At 39.8% G+C, this 23,722-nt stretch overlaps 3 protein-coding genes across 7 annotated transcripts; 2 read left to right on the top strand and 1 right to left on the bottom strand.

The window, feature by feature from the left end:
- Positions 1 to 71: 71 nt before the first annotated feature.
- Positions 72 to 5,217, bottom strand: tprg1l (tumor protein p63 regulated 1-like). Its single transcript, XM_033610727.2, has 6 exons — positions 4,819 to 5,217; positions 4,503 to 4,594; positions 4,086 to 4,136; positions 3,849 to 3,974; positions 2,586 to 2,739; positions 72 to 1,919 (listed from the first exon to the last, which is right to left on the bottom strand). Exons 1-6 carry the CDS (start codon positions 5,044 to 5,046, stop codon positions 1,725 to 1,727), a joined length of 846 nt encoding a protein of 281 aa, XP_033466618.1. The 5' UTR covers positions 5,047 to 5,217; the 3' UTR covers positions 72 to 1,724.
- A 4,948-nt stretch (positions 5,218 to 10,165) lies between these two features.
- Positions 10,166 to 15,223, top strand: LOC117265423 (uncharacterized). 4 transcript variants are annotated; one of them, XM_033639917.2, is made up of 7 exons: positions 10,166 to 10,459; positions 10,612 to 10,683; positions 10,906 to 10,989; positions 11,297 to 11,401; positions 11,656 to 11,739; positions 11,872 to 12,003; positions 12,111 to 15,223. In XM_033639917.2, exons 1-7 carry the CDS (start codon positions 10,210 to 10,212, stop codon positions 12,392 to 12,394), a joined length of 1,011 nt encoding a protein of 336 aa, XP_033495808.2. In that variant the 5' UTR covers positions 10,166 to 10,209; the 3' UTR covers positions 12,395 to 15,223. The 4 variants fall into 4 exon arrangements, with proteins under 4 accessions (XP_033495808.2, XP_033495801.2, XP_078026272.1 ...); XM_033639910.2 differs by having other exon boundaries at positions 11,288 to 11,401; XM_078170146.1 differs by having other exon boundaries at positions 11,267 to 11,401.
- A 2,320-nt stretch (positions 15,224 to 17,543) lies between these two features.
- On the top strand, positions 17,544 to 23,348 carry LOC117269898 (complement C1q-like protein 2). Of its 2 annotated transcripts, XM_033647262.2 has the most exons (6): positions 17,545 to 17,845; positions 21,537 to 21,608; positions 21,755 to 21,826; positions 22,015 to 22,098; positions 22,231 to 22,362; positions 22,477 to 23,348. In XM_033647262.2, exons 1-6 carry the CDS (start codon positions 17,596 to 17,598, stop codon positions 22,758 to 22,760), a joined length of 894 nt encoding a protein of 297 aa, XP_033503153.2. In that variant the 5' UTR covers positions 17,545 to 17,595; the 3' UTR covers positions 22,761 to 23,348. The 2 variants fall into 2 exon arrangements, with proteins under 2 accessions (XP_078026271.1, XP_033503153.2); XM_078170145.1 differs by lacking the exon at positions 21,755 to 21,826 and having other exon boundaries at positions 17,544 to 17,845.
- The last annotated feature ends 374 nt before the right edge of the window (positions 23,349 to 23,722 follow it).

Genomic DNA, 23,722 nt, shown 5'->3' with positions numbered 1-23,722 from the left:
CAACTGAATTGCCATCCTGACAGTATGAACATGTGTAAATGCACTTCTTCACAATAACAAGAGCCGAAACCTTGACAAGAACATGTAGGCATTTATTATTCTTCATTGTGGCTACTGTGCTACAAATATGTAGAACAAAAAGTTAGCCTTTACATGTTTGTAATAATGAGATCATCTCTTTTAAAATCTCTAAATGAAATACTTCAGAATTGGCAATGAAATATTTATCTTCTAGAAGCATTCGTGAGTTAACTGCATCAAAATAACAGCAGATAAATAAAACCTAATTAGTATTTACAGATCCATTTAGAAGATTCTTTTAAAAAACATCTGTCATGCAAACTCAACGTGCAGGGAACATGCGCAAGTAAAGACCAGAAAAGGCGTTTTGGGACACAATTATTCATCAGCATTGTTGAGCATGAAACTATGGCCTGTTACCTTTGGTTGCACAACCATATAGGATGCAGTTTTGGAGAAAAAAAATCACCTAAATCCTGTTCACACGATAGATACAGTATGGGCTTAATGAACTAATGCAAAACCTTGTCTGCATGTATTTCATTTTGTAATCTAACCAGTGCTCCCACTGCAGAGTTTAATGCAGCTGAGTGCAAATGTGTGTGTAAAACTAACGCAGGGCCTTCAAGGCAACTTACAAACAAACATAAAGACACCGTTTACAAGTTAATGTTGCATAAAACATCTGTAACATACAAGAACATTTTAGCTATAGTAGCTATAGCAACTCTCCAAGTGGTACATGAGCTCCCTACTCTGAGCAAAGACATGAAAGCATGGAGAGCACAACATTGGCCAATAAGAGAGGAAGGTCACAACATGTAATTAATCATCTCCACTGAACAAGTTTCACGGATGCTGAAGAGTGTATTTCAGCTGTTATTTTCCATAAGTAACACAGCTGAGCCCAGAGCTTATCAGTATAGTAGTGCAGATCCCGGAGCAGTTTCCTGATTAGTAACATTTATTAAAACAATCATGTGACCGTTAAACTCAGTCCATCAGCTGCTAATCCCTTCAGTGAGGCCACGCTATGGCCCTACGATCTGAATAATGTAATCCTTTCTTTCAAACCATATTGATGTAGCAAATATGGAACATACTCTTGGCTGATGTTTCTGTATCACACTGCTATCATTTCACTGCTCTTCTCTGGGTGGCATCTTTTTTTACTGCAGAAACGAGCCCAAACAAAGCACATCCTTTACCCTGAACTAAAAATGCTAATGTTTGCATTCCTCAACCAAAATCTAAACTTCACCTTAGTTCTGACAGTCTATCAATCAGTGGTTAAACAAAGAGCGCGAGATCACAAGAAGCTCAGCCTAGAATAAGTACAGAGGTGATGAACTGATGCAAGTGCTGTGTCCTTTCTCTCCAACTTGTGTCACACGGGCATACACTCCTGTGGGCCCACATGGGTATGACAGATCTGCGAGCAGCTCTTTTTGAAGGGTAGGGACTGGGAGCGCTAAAAACAAATGAGTAGACAGTCCATGCAGCGCTGCGCATCATTTACCTACAGTAGGCTGTCCACTTGTCTGTAACACCTACTTGGAGGGAGGTGTGGACATTTCATGGGCTCAACTTACACACACAGATTGTGCATTGCACTGTAGTGGAGCGACAGCTTCCTTCAGACAGCGCAGTGTAACACAGACACATGGGTTGAACTCTGTTGTAATTTGGACAAAGTGTGGACTTTAGAAGCCGATCTTGCCGCGGGTTATGGAGTAGCCCAACTTGGCCTCGTTGTTGATGAAGGACATGATGCCCAGATAGGTCTCAATGAGCAGGGGCCTCTCCAGGATCAGGACCCCATTAGCTCGACCGGGGATGGGGTGCTCCTTGTGGGCTTTCTTCACTGCCTGCACCAGCTGAGTCTTGAAGTTGTCCAACTTGGCGAGTAAAAGAAAAAGAACATGAAACCAGAGCACCCCTCCAAAAAGTTCCAATCAATTATGTTGTTGCTTTTTAAAAGAGTATAGATTTTATATGTGTATAAATCACTCATTGTCAAGAATACATTAAGTAGTAACATTTCCTGGACCCTTACATTTGGAGTATTGGATATGATTGAGACTTTACAGCTAAAATAACTTGCTCCTTTTATTACATGTAGCAATGCTAATGCTCTGAAGGAGAAAATGCACTCATATTCCCAGGAAATTGCCCCAGGTACTGTTGTTGCCTTGCCAATAAGAAAAAAAACAAACAGCTTTTAAAGCAACTGTTCATACACAAAGTCATGACTACACTGTTTGAAGTTGTATGAATAACTGGCTTTCTGTTAAGGGATGATTTTTGGTTTTAAGGCAGCAAACAGTCCTTTGTTTTCAGTGGGACTGTGACTGCCAGAGCTGTTTTTGCTGCCTACTTTGCATTAATGAACTGCTGCACCACTTGTCACCATTGTTTGTCTTGTGAAATAAGCAGAAGGTCAACACACAAAAATTTTCAAGTAGCTTTCCGTTCAAGCTCTAAATCCTCAGATGTTTTTAAAATGTCAAATAATCCAAACGTAATGACTCAAAATGCATGTTACTTAGTTAAAGGGATTATACCTGGCAGAGAGAGGCCACCTTCTCATCAGCGTGAGCCATGGGGTGTTCTGTGAGGGTGGCGTAGGGCATGTCTGTAGACCAGGGGTTCCAGCGGTTTAGGAACGAGGCCCGAGGACGTTTGTCCCACTGGACACGAATCCCATAGCCTTCTCTCCTTTAAAGAAACCCACAACAGTCTAAGAGCGGTGTCACTTTTAAGGATTGGCCTGCTACACATGTCAGAAGCACACCAAAGCACTGCCACCGTGTTAAGACAGAAAGCCCATTTTTTAAAATCAGGATTCATACAGCGTCTAGTGGAGACAACAATATTTGAAACAGGTCCAGTTTTGAGAGGAGACCATTGCAGCCGTACTGTCCAAACAGACTGCAATGTAATCCCTATGGACAATTGTGTACTGTCAATTTATATTTATTTAATGTGCTTGTTTTTGCCACTGACAGGCTCAGATTGTTATAAGAAGTGTCTGATGACATCACTGAAGGGACCCTCAAGGAGATCACACAAGAGGTGACTTGTTGCAAGAAAAACAACAGTGGAAATGATAGCAAGAGTTGGAGAGAGGAGTGCCCGGAAAAGTTTGTAATGTTGGAGTACACAAAGCGTTGCTTAGTGTTGTCTAAAAGATTTTCAATGTCATGAATCAACATTTAGCTAATTTCAACAATGTGGAAAAGTCAGCGAGATCGGAGAACAAGACTTCACCTTCACCTTCACTGAGACTTGCTCACAATCGCAAACACACCGGCTCAGCATCAGGTAAAGAACAACGTCTCAGTTCTCTGTAGGTTATTTTCCATGATGTTGTCAGACACTAACAATAACAATCTGAGCCTGTCAGTGGCAAAATCAAGCACTTTTAGTGGATGTAAACTGACAGTACACAAATGCCCGTAGGGATTACATTGCAGCCTTTTTCGCTGCAAGGGCTGCAGCGCTCTCTCATACTGGACATATTTAAAAAATTGTTGTCTCTATTAGTCACTTGTCAAGTTTCCATTTAAATAAATCAAGCTTAGTATTACTAACTTAACAACATAAAATAATAATACTACTAGCAATATAAAGCTTGAACTCTCTGTAAGAAGCGTATTATACACAACTAAGCTTTTTATTTATTTATTTTTATTTTTATTTTATTTTTTAAATCAAATCCAATGCCACTTGCTTCACTGGAGTGGAGTCCTATTCTTAACTCTTGCTTCAATATACTTAGAATTAATACTAATTTGCTTTTGGCAGACTAAAATGTGCTGGCGTACTTGTTAAGGGATTTAGGTGGGAACTCAAACTCGCCCACTGAGATGGTGTCCACAGCGTTGAGAGAGATCCTGATGACTTGCTGACACAACAGGTTGATGAAGTCGTACTTGCACACCAGCAGTGACCTGCGCACACGACCAAAACATATCAGAATGTGTCAGTGTATGATATCAAATGTCATATCTCACGTGGTATATTTCCTTAACCATACAGATCAACAAAACTTGTCAACTTACCTATCAGTGATAAGTACAAGTCTCTCCCTCTCATTGTTCCAGTGGTCAATTCTGTAGAAAACCCACACTACATTAATATGCCAGCTGCTTTTTGGCAGTCATAAAGCACAATCTGAAACCTGGCTGAAAACATTTGTCATGCTGCATGGTTAAAAAAGTGAAATATGTCAAACTAAAAGGTGAGGGGGAAAAACGAGCAAATGTTTGGCACCCATGTATCATCATGTAGCAGAATGAAAACAAGATCCTAAAAACCAAAGAGCTCACTGTTGACACACATTCAGTCTGTAGCTTTAACATATCTCCAGCTGATGTATGAGTATAATAAACCCTGCAGCGCACACAGCAGCTCATCTAAACAGTCGCTTCATGTTTCAGGCTGATAATAAAGCAGTCACATGCTGCTGGGATACTCACTCAGCTAGCAGCCAGACACTGAGCACCTCTCCATCCTCACAAGGGAGTGCCACAGTCCTGATGTCGCTGACAGCCTGCTCTATGGTACCTGGCTGGGATCAGCATCACACTACCGTCAGTCAGCATCATCCATGTCTCCCCGTGATGTGCTGGTGTAGCTTTAACAATGCACTGTTAATACACTGCAATGCACTGCTACCTCACCGTGGTGAGTTAATGGTCATGTTTACTTACCACAGTTGCCTTTAGGAGTACGAGTGTATTGAAAGGGGCTGTTTTTAATAAGCATATCGTCGTATTACAAACACTTACTTACCCTGAACACGAAATAGTCCTTAACTTTCGCTTGCATCGTGGGGTTATGCACATGAAAAGGCGTCAGCGTTTGCAACGGGGGGCAGCAGGCCACGGAGGCTCCGTGTCCGAGGCTTCGTCCGGCCTCCGGCGGCGTGAAGGCAACCTCGACCCCCTCCTCGGTCTCTGCAGGGTGGAGAATCGCCGCGCCCGGACTCTCCGGCTCCACCGTGTCGTTCAGCTGAAGCATTGTGCACCAAACGCTGATCGGGGAGCACCCCAACAATGTGCGCCAAGTGTTAGATTAGACGATGTGCTATGGAGGATGCGGACTCACCCATTGCGCACGAATAATGTTTTGATTGTGACGGCTACGAGGAGGAAGTAGTGTCCTCTTGCTTCACTTCCCCCCTTTAATTTCCTCCCTCTTAAAGGGGCACAATGTGTTTTTACCCGAGCTAATTACCGAAACAGGTGTTAAAGGGGGATGAGATGTGATGAGTCCACTTGTCATGATTGTAAGTTGTACAATGGCTAAATGATTTGAGGTCGGGTGTCAATGTGATTCCACGCATTAACCCGTCATTATGTAATTATGATGTGGCCATATTTAAACTCCACACCCTCAGCCTGCCTGTTTTTATCAGTTCCTGCTATTATACTACTGCCACTGCTGCTACTACTACTGCTGCTAGTAGTGCTGCCGCTACCACAACTACAACTACTAGTACTGCAACTACGACTGCTGCTACTATTTCTACTACTATAGTCTGAGTGGGCGGAAGTTTGCTGCAGAGATCAGCCTCTCACTGGGCGGAACGAGCCACCCGCTGAAGTCCCGCCCTACCACCTCCGGTTGTCATAGTCGACAAACGTCCTTTACTAACTTTTGCGGTGTTTGATCTTGCGGGGAAGTAGCCATTTTTATGCCATGGTTCGCGTCCTGTAGCTGATATTTTTGTGGGCGTGTTACACCAAAACCTGTTTCCCCCCGGCAATATTTTTGCAAGCGCACCGTTACTGTGGCACCGCCCAGAGCGATTGTGATTGGTTGAAAGAAATAAAAAAAAAAAAAAAGCCGGGGCATTTTTTCTCCAATCTTAAAGTGAGAGTAGGCGCAGCGAGACTACTACTACTACTCCTGCTAATAGTAGGCTATTGTATGGAAAGCCCTTTGAGCATTAATTAGAAATCATTGACATCAAACAAAAGTGTCCTCAACTAGTTCGATCTTTGGCAGCACTAGTTGGACATTTTGTCAAACTAGTTTGCCATTTTGCCGTACTAGTTGAACAAAAACTCGTACTAGTTACGCTTTTTCAGCAACTAGTAACACTTTTGGCCGACTAGTTGAGACAAAAGCCGAATTAGTTGAGCCGAGCACCGCACTAGTAGCACCAAAGTCCCAACTAGTTGGCTTTTTTGCGCACTAGTTGATGTCTGGACCCAACTAGTAAAGCTCAAAGTCTTACTGCTAGTCTAACTGCTACTACTACTACTACTGCTAACCACAGGTGCCTTTAGGAGTATCAGAGTATTAAAAGGGGCTATTATTTTTGATAAGCATATTGTAGTATTAAAAACACTTACTTACCCTGAACACGAAATAGTCCTTCACTTTCGCTCGCATTGTAACTACAACTACCACCACTACTACAATTACTGCTACAGCTACTGGTACTACAACAACTGCAATTACGGCTCCTACTATTAATGCTACTTTTACTACTACTACTATACTGTATATATATATACATACATATATATATATATATATATATATATATGCTATTATTTTTACTGTCTATGGGCCCCTATCCACTTTAAAGGGACAGTTCACACCAAAATGAAAATAAAAGTGTTAGCCCTTATCTGTAGTGCTTTTTATCAGTCTTGCAAGATTGTAAATTATATTTTATAATCAACAAACAGCTGGCTCTATAGCTTGTTTGCAAACGTGACTATTTATGACTTGCAAAATTCAGATGGAGGGCAGGAAGTGATAAATCCATAAACTACGTTAATGTGAAATAGAGGAACGTGACTACATAACGGTTTGGATGAACCTACAGACAGCAGGTATTTTCAGAAAATTGAAACTGATGTGGGATGCAGAGGTGGGGACTCGAATCAGACTCATTCTAGTCACATTTTTGATGACTTCAGACTCAACTTGACAAAAAACAGAACAAAACAAAAAACAACAACTTGCAACTCCACTTGGACTTAAACACCAATGACGTGTGACTTCACTTGAGCCTTTCATTTTGTGACTTCAAAATACTTGATACCTTTACCTTAATCCAAACATTAAAACTATGTTATTTACAAATTTTGCAACAAATCATTTTTGCTGTGTTTCCCTTATATTTATTGATTGATAATTAGCACTCCTGCTACAGTATATAAAAACCTCCCCATACACCATTAACACGCTATCTCTACTTAAGCAGCCAGAGAAGGAGACGAGCAAGGATTATAAAAGTACATACCACTTTTATATATATATATATATATATATATATATATATATATATCAATCAATCAATCAATTTTATTTATAAAGCCCAATATCACAAATCACAATTTGCCTCACAGGGCTTTACAGCATATGACATCCCTCTGTCCTTAAGACCCTCGCAGCGGATAAGGAAAAACTCCCCAAAAAAACCCCTTTAACGGGGAAAAAAAACGGTAGAAACCTCAGGAAGAGCAACTGAGGAGGGATCCCTCTTCCAGGACGGACAGACGTGCAATAGATGTCGTACAGAACAGATCAGCATAATAAATTAACAGTAATCCGCATGACACAATGAGACAGAGACAGAGAGAGAGAGAGAGAGAGAGAGAGAGAGAGAGAGACACAGAGAGAGAGATGCAGGTAATAACAGTAGCTTACAACAACATTATTGAAAGTAATAATATTATAGTTATAGTTCTGGCTACTGTGGTACAATATGTTGAAAGTATGTATTAATATCTGGCAGTATACATGTGTGACAATAGTCATATGTGTATAATAACAGTAGAAGTATGACTAATGACTAATGATGGCAGTAGCAGCAGGAGGCATCTGGCAGGACCATGGCAGCAGCACAACCACACACGTCACGCTGTCCAGGCACCGCTGCGATATGAGTTAATCTGAGAGACAGTGGAGCACAAAGGCTCCGGAGAAGAAGCCGAGTTAGTGACATCCAGAATGGCCGAGTTAGCAAGATGCAGTAATAGAATACGAGAGAGAGAGAGAGAAGGAGAGAAGGTGCCCGGTGTATTATAGGGGGGTCCTCCAGCAGACTAGGCCTAAGTCAACCTAACTAGGGGCTGGTACAGGGCATATATATATATATATATATATATATATATATATATATATATATATATATATATATATGTGTATATATATACATATATATACATATATGTATATATATATATATATATATATATATATATATATGTATATATATACATATATATATTATATATCATATATCATATATTCCAGTGTCTGAATATTCTTCAGTATTAATAGTTAACTCTGTACTTACATTATTGTGCTATAAATGGTCAGTAGCATAAAATGGTCTCAAAATGACAATAACATTGTTTATCACAATTATTCCTGAACATATTGTCAAACAAAAGTAGTTATTGTGACAGGCCTAGTTTTGATGTCATCACTCAAAAACTTTTTTAACTGTTTGGATACAATTTTTATCTAGGTAACTTGTATCTGTGTTCTTCTTGTTAACAGTCAATCAGATGTTTTTACATGCAATATATCGATTGAAACACTAGATGTCAATGTTACATCTGCCCCCATGTGCAGGAGCAATTGTAACCGCATATAGGGTATGGGAAGCATTTTATCGAACATAATTCGACATCTACAGCTGTGTACAAATAAGTGTCTAAGGCCCTTCTCGTGTCAGCTGACACACTTAATACATGTTATTACTCTGTTGTTAAAATAACATTACATTTGGTGAAGAGGGCATGATGACTTGTCTAGGACTGGAAACTAAAAGTTAAGGACTTGAGACTCATCTTGGGACTTGACTTGGGACTTGAGTGCAAAGACTTAAGACTTAGTTGTGACTTGCAAAACAGTGACTTGGTCCGACCTCTGGTTGGATGTGATCTACACAAAATGAAGAAAAATGAATTCTCCCACAACTTGACCAACTTGCTCGTTGTGGACACGATGGTCGTTACAAATTACCCCGTCCACCAGACCTCCTAACTTTAAAGTTGTCACAGCACTTTGCAATTGCTTTCCATTGGAGGCATGTTTAACACAACACAGTTGTATCAGAGTGTCTGTGGCCCTCCTCTGGCCGCCCTTTGGGGGAGCTATTCATGCACTGATGTGCTATTTGTCTGAAACCAGGTGGTAAGACAGGATGAGAAGTGTGACAGTATCACTGAGTGCATGTGCAGTTTTGCTGCATCTCATCTAATTTCTTATTCACTTGAAATGACCAAGTTTGTGGTTAATTGTTTTTTAAGATTTTGTGATTTGCTTTTTGTCATACTGTGACTTTATGACTTAGTATTTGTGTTTGGTTTTGGGGAGAGACGTGTTAATGTCGGTTTATAAAAATGAAGCTGTGGTGAAGATCACATAAACTGCACGTGTGACTGCTGCTCTCTGCCAGTGAATGTTTTGTGACGTTGTGTTGTTGTTGTTTTAAAGTCAGACTCTATTACCGTGCTGGATTTATTGAGGAAGCAAAGAGAGAATTGTTTTATTACTCCTCTAACTAACGGTTTCTGGTAAGTCTTTGCTTATCTCAGCCAATTAACAACCTCAGAAAGGTCACTGTATCTGATTGTGTCATTAATGTTTGAGCAGGTACACATGGTTGTCTTTTGTTTACTTCTGTTACTTGTTTTTTTACACATATGAATTTATTCAATGTTTACGAATTTACATTTCAGTGAGGATGACAATTACATCTGTCTAGTTGTGTCTTTCATAGAAGCTGTCAGCGTTCTCAGCCATGAGGGCATTTTAAATAATAATTGAACTTTTGATCATCCACATTGTAGTCGTTTATATGTAACTGCAACTCCTTAAATGACACAGTGAGACTTCCAAGACACACACACACACACACACACACTTTTGAGAATATTACAATACACTTTTTGAGTTTTGGTAAACTGATTATTCAAGGACTGGAAGCTACGTTCCAACATACTAGCAGATCATTTATGTTCATGTGCTGTGTTTTCAGTGTTGTTTTTCCACATGATGTTCTCCAAGTAATAATTGTTATCAAACTGATCTCCTGCACGTGTTTCTGACAGATATTTCTGGTAATAATTGATCAGCATAAGACACTATTTAAGGCTGGGATGAACACAGAAACTACAGAGTAGAACTGTACAGACTGCCACTTTGAGAATGGAGATGACACTGTGTTTTCCACTGTTGCTGCTGATCTGCTCTCTCTCCACGGCTCAGCATCAGACAGAGTCTGACAATGAAATTATTCCACATGGAAAGCAAGCTGAATCCCAGGGAAGAGGACCAACAAATGTCTCTGACCGCCAACAAACCGGCACTCAAGACATCCATGCTGTGCTGAGAGAGATGAGCGCCTTGTTGGCTGAACAGAGGGTGGAGATGAGGCACTTACAGAGAGAGAATGAAGGTACAGTAGTATGTCAGGTAGTGAGGGAAGTAAGAGCAGTAGGAACCTCTGGTCTGGAGCTTTCTATAATAGCACGTCATAGCCATTCATACTCAAAAGGCAGAAATGTTTGTAACGAACATATCATTGATGAATCCTCTTTTTATTTTTAGCACAGGCAGCTAAGCTGAGAGAGCTGGAGATGCAAAAGACTGAGGTGGACAAGCTGAAGCAACAGCTCCAAGGTATATGTTTATATTGAGCAGTAACAAATAGTCATAAGTCCTTTTAATGATGCATATCACTCAGTTTTTTCTGGACAGTATGAAGTAATTTATTTGAACAAATTTCAGTGGCTAACGCACAACCTAATGAAACCATGATGATGGAATACTTTTGTCTGCCATGGATTGTTTTCATTGGAGACAATGATTTATTTCACATTACTACTTTTTCAATAATTGCAGCACAAGCAGCAGAGCTGATAACTGTGAACACCAGGTCAAATGCCACAGAAGGGCAGGTGGAGGCTCTCAAGAGAGATGGAGAAGGTCAGACTCAGAACTAAACTAGCAATTAAGTATTTGTATTTTGTATGTAAATTAAAATAACTAAATATGTCCTGTTGGTGGCAGTGGAGTCATAAAGATGTATCCCCTGGGGACCACATATGTGTGTAGAGACTGAAAAACAGGCTTTTCCTCCCTAGAAAAATGTAACTCAGCGTTTTCATGAAGCTTTTTTGTTGTTTGTTGAATCAAAGAGTATTTCCTATTGGAGCAACTACACAGATATTAATGTTGCGGTAAACTATAAGTTAACACACAGGCATTTGCTCATTTATCAAAGCACAAACAGCTAAGCTGAAAGAACTGGAGCTACAGAAGACTGAGGTGGAGAGGCAGAAGACTGAGCTGGAGCTACAGAAGACTGAGCTGGAGAGGCAGAAGCAGGAGCTTCAAGGTATTTTGTGGAGAACATCATGGCTTAAAGTTATTTATGATAGTGTATCATAAGCCCAAAAAAATTACAAGACATTTCCTACAACATACTGGTCAGGAAAACTAAGATATGCATCCAAATTATATTCTAAATGTTTTTTTCTAACATAAAATCTAAATGTTCAGTGGCCAGAGCAAACCTTGATAAAGACAGTGATGAGGATTTTGTGATGTTTTCATAAGACACAAAGTTGTAATGATGCCACTTTTTTGCAGCACAAGCAGCAGAGCTGATCACCATGAAAGCCAGGTCAAATGTCACAGAACACCAGGTGGAGGCTCTGATGAGAGATGGAGAAGGTCAGACTCAGAACTAAACTATAATTGAATTTAGTATTTGAAAATGTTTAGTCTAAACAATATGTGCATAGCAAAACTAAAAACCAGTAAGTTTAGAACAATGACATTGCTCTCTCTTTATCTCTCTCTCAGTCAAACAGGTGGCTTTCTCAGCCTCTCTGTTGGCTTCAGGTTCAGGACATGTTGGACCATTTAACACACAAACTCCTCTGGTCTTCAGACATGTCCTCACAAACATTGGAAATGCCTACAACCCAAACACAGGTATGTGAGTTCAGTTTAAATTGTTACTTTGACTTTTTGGCCATGCTGACTTCACTCTGCTACAGATGATTCTCTTGTTACATTCACTGACACAAACTGTCCCACAGGTTTTTTCATTGCACCAGTGAGAGGAGCCTACCACTTTGAGTTGTACATAGGTGCAGGCGGACATGCTTCACATGCTTCAGGTGCACACTTGGTCAAGAATGGAGGACAAACTTTTATGGCATATGAGCATCAGCCGTCCGGTTTTGGCAGCTCTGCTAATGGTGCCACGCTGCTTCTAGAGGTCGGAGATGTTGTGTTTTTGCGTCAGTGGGGGAACACAAGAATATTTGACAATGAAAATCACCACAGCACCTTCAGTGGTCATCTGCTTTTCACCATGTGAAACAGTCCTTTCTGTAGCTACATGATAGCTGTGCACACACTGCAGCAGTTTATCAGTACATGTTGATGGAAGTGTCATTTGTTTTTCCTTTTACATGAAAGCTGATTGATAAGGCTTCACAACAACAGCAACAACAACAGCAACAACAACAACAATATTTTTAATAACAAAAAGTTCATGAATTTTTCATCTGCATCTCTCTCTGGATTTGCATCAAAATACACAGTGATAGACAGTGAGGGAACTTGTGCCAGAGCTTTTTAACATTAGATTAAGGAGGTGCAGTAACTGATGAGAAAATTGTGTAAATGTTGAAAAGTTGTTTGATTTATCTCACAAGCTCACGAGCAATCCTGTATCTTCACCTGGATCCTGATTAACACCAGAAACTACCTGCTGGTTGGACCAGAGCATCAAACCAAACCACCTCACTTTACTCTGCGACTGTTTTTACTTTGTTCTGCAGAAACTTGAATGGTCTTGTGCTGTTAATGTGAGAGGGGGAGTTCCCTTTGTTCCTTCAGATGCATAATACACCAGCTGTGCTGTTTTTATTTGTAAATATCTGGACATACAGGAGTATTGTATCAGTGAGAGCAAATCAAAGTCTCATTTACAGTATTTATCCTGTGTATTAAAGCTGGATGACAAAGCTTTGCAGCAACAATCTTTTGTACATATTAAATGTCTTATTTTCATGTCCTCTTACATTTGAATAAAAGCATAAACAAGTCACTGCAGTACTGTGTGTGAACTTGTCTTTCTTCTGAGGCGGCTACTGCAAACGCACGATTGTCTTTACCCCTTAACCTCGATCATATCATCTTCAGGAGCAGCTGGTTTGAGTATCTGAGAGATCTGGGTTGGAAACTATAGGCAGAGGAGCTCAGAGATGTGCTGGGGCACCAGGCCTACATGGCCTTTTTACAGCTGTACATCAGCTTAAACTCAGTCTCATATTTGCCCTGTGGCCAATGCAGGGACACCAGTGGGTGTGATGCTGTCTCTTTCCTGGGTGCCAGTTAGTAGTTTTGGAGACCAGCTATGATAGGGGTGACTGTGGCTCAGGTGTTGTTTTTGTTTTAAAGTTGGACTATTACTGTGCTGGATTTATTGAGGAGATAGGTCTTTGCTTATCTCAGCCAATTAACAACCTCAGGAAGGTCACTGTCTCTGATTGTGTCATTAATGTTTGAGCAGGTACACATGGTTGTCTTTTGTTTACTTCTGTTACTTGTTTTTTTACACATATGAATTTATTCAATGTTTACGAATTTACATTTCAGTGAGGATGACAATTACATCTGTCTAGTTGTGTCTTTCATAGAAGCTGTCAGCGTTCTCAGCCATGAGGGCATTTTAAATAATAATTGAACTTTTGATCATCCACATTGTAGTCGTTAATATGTAACTGCAACTCCTTAAATGACACAGTGAGACTTCCAAGACACACACACACACACACACTATTGAGAATATTACAATACACTTTTTGAGTTTTGGTAAACTGATTATTCAAGGACTGGAAGCTACGTTCCAACATACTAGCAGATCATTTATGTTCATGTGCTGTGTTTTCAGTGTTGTTTTTCCACATGATGTTCTCCAAGTAATAATTGTTATCAAACTGATCTCCTGCACGTGTTTCTGACAGATATTTCTGGTAATGATTGATCAGCATAAGACACTATTTAAGGCTGGGATGAACACAGAAACTACAGAGTAGAACTGTACAGACTGCCACTTTGAGAATGGAGATGACACTGTGTTTTCCACTGTTGCTGCTGATCTGCTCTCTCTCCACGGCTCAGCATCAGACAGAGTCTGACAATGAAATTATTCCACATGGAAAGCAAGCTGAATCCCAGGGAAGAGAACCAACAAATGTCTCTGACCGCCAACAAACCGGCACTCAAGACATCCATGCTGTGCTGAGAGAGATGAGCGCCTTGTTGGCTGAACAGAGGGTGGAGATGAGGCACTTACATCTTACACTTGAGTTCTACATAGGTGCACATGGACATGCTTCACATGCTTCAAGTGCAGTGTTGTCCAAGAACGGAGGACGTGTTGTTATTGCATGGTCGCATCAGTCGTCCCATTATGGCAGCTCTGCTAATGGTGCCACGCTGCTTCTAGAGGTGGGAGATGTTGTGTATTTACGTCAGTGGGCGAACACAAGAATATTTGACAATGAAAATCACCACAGCACCTTCAGTGGTCATCTGCTTTTCACCATGTGAAACAGTCCTTTCTGTAGCTACATGATAGCTGTGCACACACTGCAGCAGTTTATCAGTACATGTTGATAATGATTATGTGAATATTTAATGTTATTATAAATACATATGTTTTGGAGCCACGCTTTCAGCAGTTTCAAAGTAAATAATATTATAATCTTAATCTCTTACATTTGAGTAAAACTGCTAGACGCACTACCCAAACATATAAACTGTGCTTTGTATGCAAAATGATTAATTATTAAACTCAGCAATTAAATGTGATTGAAACTGGCTATGTGCTACTCATTAATAAGATTATGGTGACCATATTATTTAAAACATACTGTACAGTTCCTGTATTTTGATCTCTGCCTCCATCACTATAATGTTCCTGTAATATTTCTTTCTGCCTCTTCATTCAAATATTAAACTGCTGTTGTTCTGGTCCACGCCAAGGTTTCCTGCATAGAGTAAAATGTTCTTGAAGGTAACACTCAGGTTGTGATTATTTGATCTTTAACTCTACCTCTGTGATCTTTATAGAGTTTAATACTTAATGTAATATTTACAATGGGTATATGGCAAATAAAGAGTACAAGTATTGTGATCTCGTTCAGAGCTGTGTTTCTGGCCACCTGGTACAATATTCACTATCTTTTAGTTGCTTTTTGATCTCTACCAACTCCTGAGGGAAATATCTGACTCTGTAGCTCATAAATGCTTCACTGTGTTCGCCATCTCTGTCTCTCTGTTGTTTTGTGGGGAAGAGGGGACATGACATGGGCTCGCTCACATGTGGCTTGGGGTTTTTTAATGGTATGAGATTTTCATGGTGCAATAACCATCTCAGAAAATATTGTGGTTTCAAGATATCACAGAATTTATATTATTATCAGTTAGAATGACCTGTAAAGGAATGAAAACAGAGGGTTCATTGTTGGTTGAACAAACATTTTATAGCTACAACTGAAACCACTTTGTTGATGGAAGCATGTGTAAAAAGTCTCCCCTGAGAAAAATAACTAAAATAAAAGGGAGATTTAACGTCCAGTATCTTTTTTTTCCAATATCATAGATAAGCGTACATGGTATGATGATCACTAACTTTGATATCACAATATGCCTTGAATCAGATGTATAGCTACAACACTATTGTGGCTTTACGATGTTCAGATGTCATGGATGTCTTAAGTGCTAAATCGTAGGCAACTCAACTTGCTTGAGTTTCTTGAAGACATTTCACCTCTCATCCAAGAATCTTCTACAGTTCTAACGGACTGGTGCGGAGTCGCAGGCTTTACACTCTGTGTGGGTGTGAACCTTTAGATCATCGTTGAGGTCACATGTGAGTTGTTGACCCACCCAGCCATCGTGTGTCGTTAGGGTTACATGGGTCCAGGTGTGAATGGGTGTTAAGTCGTCTGGGGAGGGATCCCAAGACTGCATTGTAGGTGGGTGATGAGTTGTGTCGTAGGCCACCTCCTCTGTTTAAAGATGGTTGTTCCAGTGTGACGTAGATGGCTTCTTTCATGCCTCTTTCAAACCATTTTTCTTCTCAGGCCAAAGATTGTCCCTTTTCCTTTACATGTAAATGGACAGCTGAGTCTTGACCTGAGGAGCTGGCTCTCCTGTGTTGTGCCATGCACTTGTGGAGTGGTTGTTCTGTTTCACCAATGTACAAATCCATACATTCCTGGCTGCATTGAACTGCATACTCTACATTACTCTCCTTATGCCTGGCTGCCTGAGAATCTCCACCAACACCATGGATGTCTCTATTTCTACTTGCTGTGTGTCAAGTCAACAAGTCTATAGTAACTTGGGTGCAACCCGTTTCAACAGGTTATCACTTAACTCCCACCCTACGGTCAAATGTGTTGTTTAGACTTACACACAGCAATCATGGTTGCCATATTATTTAATAAAATAATCATCTTTTGATCTCTGCTTTTATAACTATAACATTCCTGTAATATTTCTGTCTGTCTGTCGATTCATTTGAAAATTTAAATTGCAGTTGTCACAGTCGTTGAGATGAGATTACAAGCTCAGTGAACACAGTAACTCTGATCTATTTTCAGCTGAGAAGCTCTTCACCTTGTCTTATTATGACTTTATGACTTAGTATTTGTGTTTGGTTTTGGGGAGAGACGTGTTAATATTGGTTTATAAAAATAAAGCTGTGGTGAAGATCACATAAACTGCACGTGTGACTGCTGCTGCCTGCCAGTGAATGTTTTGTGATGTTGTGTTGTTGTTGTTTTAAAGTCAGACTCTATTACCGTGCTGGATTTATTGAGGAAGCAAAGAGAGAATTGTTTTATTACTCCTCTAACTTGGGTTTCTGGTAAGTCTTTGCTTATCTCAGCCAATTAACAACCTCAGGAAGGTCACTGTCTCTGATTGTGTCATTAATGTTTGAGCAGGTACACATGGTTGTCTTTTGTTTACTTCTGTTACTTGTTTTTTTACACATATGAATTTATTCAGTGTTTACCAATTTACATTTCAGTGAGGATGACAATTACATCTGTCTAGTTGTGTCTTTCATAGAAGCTGTCAGCGTTCTCAGCCATGAGGGCATTTTAAATAATAATTGAACTTTTGATCATCCACATTGTAGTCGTTTATATGTAACTGCAACTCCTTAAATGACACAGTGAGACTTCCAAGACACACACACACACACACACACTATTGAGAATATTACAATACACTTTTTGAGTTTTGGTAAACTGATTATTCAAGGATTGGAAGCTACGTTCCAACATACTAGCAGATCATTTATGTTCATGTGCTGTGTTTTCAGTGTTGTTTTTCCACATGATGTTCTCCAAGTAATAATTGTTATCAAACTGATCTCCTGCACGTGTTTCTGACAGATATTTCTGGTAATAATTGATCAGCATAAGACACTATTTAAGGCTGGGATGAACACAGAAACTACAGAGTAGAACTGTACAGACTGCCACTTTGAGAATGGAGATGACACTGTGTTTTCCACTGTTGCTGCTGATCTGCTCTCTCTCCACGGCTCAGCATCAGACAGAGTCTGACAATGAAATTATTCCACATGGAAAGCAAGCTGAATCCCAGGGAAGAGGACCAACAAATGTCTCTGACCGCCAACAAACCGGCACTCAAGACATCCATGCTGTGCTGAGAGAGATGAGCGCCTTGTTGGCTGAACAGAGGGTGGAGATGAGGCACTTACAGAGAGAGAATGAAGGTACAGTAGTATGTCAGGTAGTGAGGGAAGTAAGAGCAATAGGAACCTCTGGTCTGTTACAAGAGTTATTGTATTATGTTGTAACACTGAAGTGTTTTGCAGTGGTTCAGTTTAGTTCACTTCTCTTCTGTTAAACAACTGTACAGAGTACAACAGGAGTCAAAGATCAACGTTTGTGGATCTTCATGTAGTGTTCTCAACATGCACACATGTCAGACATCTTTTCAGTCTAAAGAACTCTTCTACGCTTTTTAACACTCTTTAATTTCTCAAAAATCTTAGGTCACAGAACACATGTACCGCTGTTTTAATTCATCGTCCTATAATGTCTCACAACTTTCTACACAAATTAAGGACAGAAACAAAACAAGACCAGTTTGACATGTTTGCATGATGAGGAGACAATGGGCCCCTGTGCACAGACATGCAGAAGGCCCCATCTCCTCTTCTACAAAGAGCAAGACACACAGACTTTATAGTTGTTCAGGCTCTTTTTGTTGTTGTTTTGCATCTCTCTGTGGTCTTTCTGTGTCTCATTGTAGGTGTTTTTGGTCTCTTGTGGTCTTATTGTGTCTCTGTAGTTTTTTGTGTTTCTTGTGGTCTTATTGTGTCTCTGTAGTTTTTTGTGTTTCTTGTGGTCTTATTGTGTCTCTTTGTAGTTTTGTTTGTGTCTCTTTCTGGTCTCGTTGTCTTTCATTTCAGTCTTTTTTAGGTTCTTTGTGGTGTTTTTTGTCTCATAATTGTTCTCTGTCTCTTTCTGGTGTTTTTGTGTCTCTATATAGTTGTTTTATGCTTTTTTTTGTTACGTCATTTTGCGTCTCTCCTAGTCAGTATATATCTCTGCAGCCCCTTTCACAATGGACAAAGGACCCACAGGCAACCACTGACATTTGGCTTTTGTATTTTACAGGAAAGGTTACAACTGCCATTTACTCCCGGGACAAATGACTCAGCTGCTATATGCTTTGATTAGCAGTGACGGAAATGCGACACTCAGATGGACGTGCAAATTTTAGCCCCAGTTACCTGCACGATGAAATGACAGCCCACCACAAAATACTGTCCATCTCCATCCGAGCAGCGCTCCAACATTGTTTCAAATTTAGACAGCACCGAGTTTGAAAGAGAGACTCAAATAAGTAGAGATATAGCCACTGTTAACATTTTCACTGGCCTCCATGCTGCTTTACTGTTTACTAACCTGTTTTCTGGCCGGTCTGTGAAGTTTTCCTGCTTTTAAAAACCTGCATACATGCACTAATTTTGGTGGGCAAAGGGTATTTGAGTGTCATTTTACAGGTGAGGGATAGGGAGGCCCTGGGCATGTGCCTGATAAGCCTATTCAGTAATCAGTCCATGAAAGTAGCATGCTAACATATGGTAATTAGCATGTACACGAAGTACAGCTGAGGCTGATGGGACCATCTGTAGTTTTGGTCATAAATCAAAGTGTTGGACTCTCAGTCAGAGTCCGAGGTCAGAATTTACCAGTTGAAGTTTCCACCTTACAATCTCCAAGCATTCCAGGGGCCTGTATCACGAAGCGAGATCAACCTTTCCTGCGTTACCCAGACCTATCCTGGGAAGACTAACCCTAAGAATGGCAATCAGGATAATCGGTATCACGACACTGGATATCAATTCAGTAACTCAACCCAGGGTTGCTTTATCAAGAGCCGTGAACGCGCACGCAGTAGACCAATCACAATCACGAGAGAAGCGCAGTGTCACTGAGCGTCACTTAGCGTCCTCACAGAGCGCCGTATGTGAGGAAAAAAAGTATTTCTCATGAGGATCAGAGATTAATTCTACTAAAATATGAGGAGGAGAAAAGCAACATTACAGAAAAGGCCAACACCGTGGCAGCTGCAGGAGGAGGAAACATGCGTGGCAACGCATAACGGGATGAATAATGTTTAGTTTTAGTTTAGATTAGTTTTTTTGCACATAATGTTAAAAACAGACAGTATAAAATTTACAAGATTAAAAGAAAAGTACCGGAGAGGTTAGAAGCCACTCAAAGCTTATCAAAGAAATTCCCCTGTCAAAACATCAATGAAATCACATAATAGAGAAGAAAAAAAAACGTGTAAGGAAAGAAGAAATAGAGGAGGAGAGAGGGAAAAATCAAGACAAAACAAGGTAGCAAATAAAATGATGTGTAGGTTAAATTACTCATCACTGGTTCAAGTAGCTACAGTACCTGTACCTGTACATCTGACACTGATCACACCCTTGAATCCCATGAAATCAATGCTGCGCAGATGAATTGCGTGTATTACAATTATCGTCTAACATCATTGCGTCTGATAAATTGGTCTTCTTTGTCATAACGTTATATATGCTACAATAAAGCTTAAAGCTGACGCCACAATTAAATCATATCAACACCAAATTGATAGTCTGAATAAAATCATCCTGATATTGAGCTGTGTTAGAAATTAACAGCTGCGCAAAAATATAGGCTACCTATATTCCCTCTTTAAAAAACAAAAAGGAAAATCCCTCAAACACCATGAAGTGTAGACATGATGGGCTACTTTCCACATTTCCAGCAGCAAAGCTGTCAATTAGGCCCATTATCTTTAACAGGGATCATTTCCTCCAACAAAACAAAATGTTGGCACTAATTAATGGTGCTATTAAGTGTCCGCAAGTGATCAGTTTCTTTCTTATGAAGGGGTGGGATGAAAGTTCGACTTCTTTCCACTCCTTTTTGAACAATCTTTTCATTGTCTGCTGTTGTTGCTTTCTTTTCTTTTTTAATGTTCAAAATAAACTTTCAAATCAAAATCTATCAAATTAATTAAACTTCCCGTCATGACTGGGCTGCACTTCTGTCAGCTGAGTCATTTGGGTGGTCCTTTTTATAGGATCAGATTCAACCCTGAACTTACCCTGCTCCGGAGCAGGATAGCCGTTCAGAGTAAGTTACCATGGTGATCTACCCCGATAAGAACTGAACCGGCTTCGTGAGACGGAAAACCCAGGGTTAACCCTGAAGTTACCTCGCTAAGACATTAATCCTGCTTCGTGATACAGGCCCCAGGTGCATGATGCCAAATGTAAACAAACATGGCTGACGGTGACAAACTGATGTTTCTTTGTCAAGTGTGCACACAACTAAACTCTCAGCAGTGCATCCTCCTTGCATACATAACTGAGACAGAAGCATTTTTGACATTCTCCCAAATAACGTTTGTGCAGAGAAGATAACTTTAAGACATTTTCTGCAGCTTCCTCATATTAGTAATAATGATAATCTTTATAATATTTTGACATCAATTTGCATGCAGAACAAATTTTGCTATATAATATTATGTATTCTCTTTTGAAATACAACCAAATGTACTCTACCTTGTGTTTTTGTTGATGGTTTAACATTTACAATGTGCTCTTTGATGGGTTTTGCCATTGTTGTGTTACATCAGAAAGTGTCTTCATGAAGTCGGGTCGGATGGTTTTGCCCTGATTTTACAAGTAGAAACTCCAACGTGGCATTCCACTGTATTTCTTATTGTAGGAGGTTGAACATTTCAGAGTTATATTGTCCAGCACGCATCACAATGTTGACAGTTATTTTAATGAGGGCCTATTACCCAATGGCATTGGAACAATTTCCAAGAAATGATTGATGGAGCAGTAAAATAAGATATTAACATTCAGTCATTCATTCATTCATTTTTTAAAGCACAAACAGCTAAGCTGAAAGAACTGGACCTACAGAGGACTGAGCTGGAGAGGCTGAAGCAACAACTTCAAGGTACTGTGTGGTCATTGTGGTCCTGAGAATGTATAGTGAGCAATAACAAATAACAGTAAATCAATTTTACAAATTAAAAATGAAAACAATCAAAGGTTTTACAATTATGCTGCATATGACTATTTAAGTTTGATATTGTGTTTAAGCACAAACAGCTAAGCTCAAAGAACTGGAGCAACAGAAGACTGAGGTGGAGAGGCAGAAGCACCAACTTCAAGGTATTGTTTGGAGATCTTCACAGGTCAAAGTAACTAATAGTGTATCATAAGCTGAAAAGAAAATAAGAACAAGACAGTAAAGCCTGTCTGAGCCGACATATTACAAGGAATGTCATATAATAAACTGGTCAGGAGCACTGAGCCATATGCATGAGACACAACTTTGTAATGATGCCACTTTTTTGCAGCACAAGCAGCAGAGCTGATCACCATGAAAGCCAGGTCAAATGTCACAGAACACCAGGTGGAGGCTCTGATGAGAGATGGAGAAGGTCAGACTCAGAACTAAACTATGATTGATTTTAGTATTTGAAAATGTTTAGTCTAAACAATATGTGCATAGTAAAACTAAAAACCAGTAAGTTTAGAACAATGACATTGCTCTCTCTTTATCTCTCTCTCAGTCAAACAGGTGGCTTTCTCAGCCTCTCTGTTGGCTTCAGGTTCAGGACATGTTGGACCATTTAACACAGACACTTCTCTGGTCTTCAGACATGTCATCACAAACACAGGAAACGCCTACAACCCAAACACAGGTACGCAAATTCACATGTTTAAATAATTAATCTGACTTTAAATAACACTGTGCTGACTTCACTCTGCTACAGATGATTCTCTTGTTACATTCACTGACACAAACTGTCCCACAGGTTTTTTCATTGCACCAGTGAGAGGAGCCTACCACTTTGAGTTCTACATAGGTGCAGGCGGACATGCTTCACATGCTTCAGGTGCACACTTGGTCAAGAATGGAGGACATACTGTTGGTACATGGTCGCATCAGTCGTCCCATTATGGCAGCTCTGCTAATGGTGCCACGCTGCTTCTAGAGGTCGGAGATGTTGTGTTTTTGCGTCAGTGGGCGAACACAAGAATATTTGACAATGAAAATAATCTTAGCACCTTCAGTGGTCATCTGCTTTTCACCATGTGAAACAGTCCTTTCTGTAGCTACATGATAGCTGTGCACACACTGCAGCAGTTTATCAGTACATGTTGATAATGATTATGTGAATATTTAATGTTATTATAAATACATATGTTTTGGAGCCACGCTTTTTTAGCAGTTTCAAAGTAAATAATATTATAATCTTAATCTCTTACATTTGAGTAAAACTGCTAGACGCACTACCCAAACATATAAACTGTGCTTTGTATGCAAAATGATTAATTATTAAACTCAGCAATTAAATGTGATTGAAACTGGCTATGTGCTACTCATTAATAAGATTATGGTGACCATATTATTTAAAACATACTGTACAGTTCCTGTATTTTGATCTCTGCCTCCATCACTATAATGTTCCTGTAATATTTCTTTCTGCCTCTTCATTCAAATATTAAACTGCTGTTGTTCTGGTCCACGCCAAGGTTTCCTGCATAGAGTAAAATGTTCTTGAAGGTAACACTCAGGTTGTGATTATTTGATCTTTAACTCTACCTCTGTGATCTTTATAGAGTTTAATACTTAATGTAATATTTACAATGGGTATATGGCAAATAAAGAGTACAAGTATTGTGATCTCGTTCAGAGCTGTGTTTCTGGCCACCTGGTACAATATTCACTATCTTTTAGTTGCTTTTTGATCTCTACCAACTCCTGAGGGAAATATCTGACTGTAGCTCATAAATGCTTCACTGTGATCGCCATCTCTGTCTGTCTGTTGTTTTGTGGGGAAGAGGGGACATGACATGGGCTCGCTCACATGTGGCTTGGGGTTTTTTAATGGTATGAGATTTTCATGGTGCGATAACCATCTCAGAAAATATTGTGGTTTTAAGGTATCACAGAATTTATATTATTATCAGTCAGAATGACCTGTAAAGGAATGAAAACAGAAGGTTTATTGCTGGTTGAACAAACATTTTATAACTCTAACTGAAACTTGAAACCAC

The sequence above is a fragment of the Epinephelus lanceolatus genome, chromosome 8 (genome assembly GCF_041903045.1).
Source record: "Epinephelus lanceolatus isolate andai-2023 chromosome 8, ASM4190304v1, whole genome shotgun sequence".
Taxonomy (NCBI): domain Eukaryota; kingdom Metazoa; phylum Chordata; class Actinopteri; order Perciformes; family Serranidae; genus Epinephelus; species Epinephelus lanceolatus.
This window is presented reverse-complemented; position numbering and strand designations above follow the sequence as displayed.

What these genes read in the sequence shown, in the direction of transcription:
- tprg1l (XM_033610727.2), bottom strand. Translation starts at nt 5,046, where the DNA reads ATGCTTCAGCTGAACGACACGGTGGAGCCGGAGAGTCCGGGCGCGGCG. An exon ending in CTTGTACTTATCACTGATAG is followed by an intron (nt 3,975 to 4,085) that starts GTAAGTTGACAA and finishes TCGTGTGCGCAG; the next exon opens with GTCACTGCTGGTGTGCAAGT. An exon ending in CCACCTAAATCCCTTAACAA is followed by an intron (nt 2,740 to 3,848) that starts GTACGCCAGCAC and finishes GTTTCTTTAAAG; the next exon opens with GAGAGAAGGCTATGGGATTC.
- LOC117265423 (XM_078170146.1), top strand. Translation starts at nt 10,210, where the DNA reads ATGGAGATGACACTGTGTTTTCCACTGTTGCTGCTGATCTGCTCTCTC. An exon ending in CTTACAGAGAGAGAATGAAG is followed by an intron (nt 10,460 to 10,611) that starts GTACAGTAGTAT and finishes TTTTATTTTTAG; the next exon opens with CACAGGCAGCTAAGCTGAGA. An exon ending in TCTCAAGAGAGATGGAGAAG is followed by an intron (nt 10,990 to 11,266) that starts GTCAGACTCAGA and finishes GTTAACACACAG; the next exon opens with GCATTTGCTCATTTATCAAA.
- LOC117269898 (XM_033647262.2), top strand. Translation starts at nt 17,596, where the DNA reads ATGGAGATGACACTGTGTTTTCCACTGTTGCTGCTGATCTGCTCTCTC. An exon ending in TCTGATGAGAGATGGAGAAG is followed by an intron (nt 22,099 to 22,230) that starts GTCAGACTCAGA and finishes TCTCTCTCTCAG; the next exon opens with TCAAACAGGTGGCTTTCTCA. An exon ending in CGCCTACAACCCAAACACAG is followed by an intron (nt 22,363 to 22,476) that starts GTACGCAAATTC and finishes ACTGTCCCACAG; the next exon opens with GTTTTTTCATTGCACCAGTG.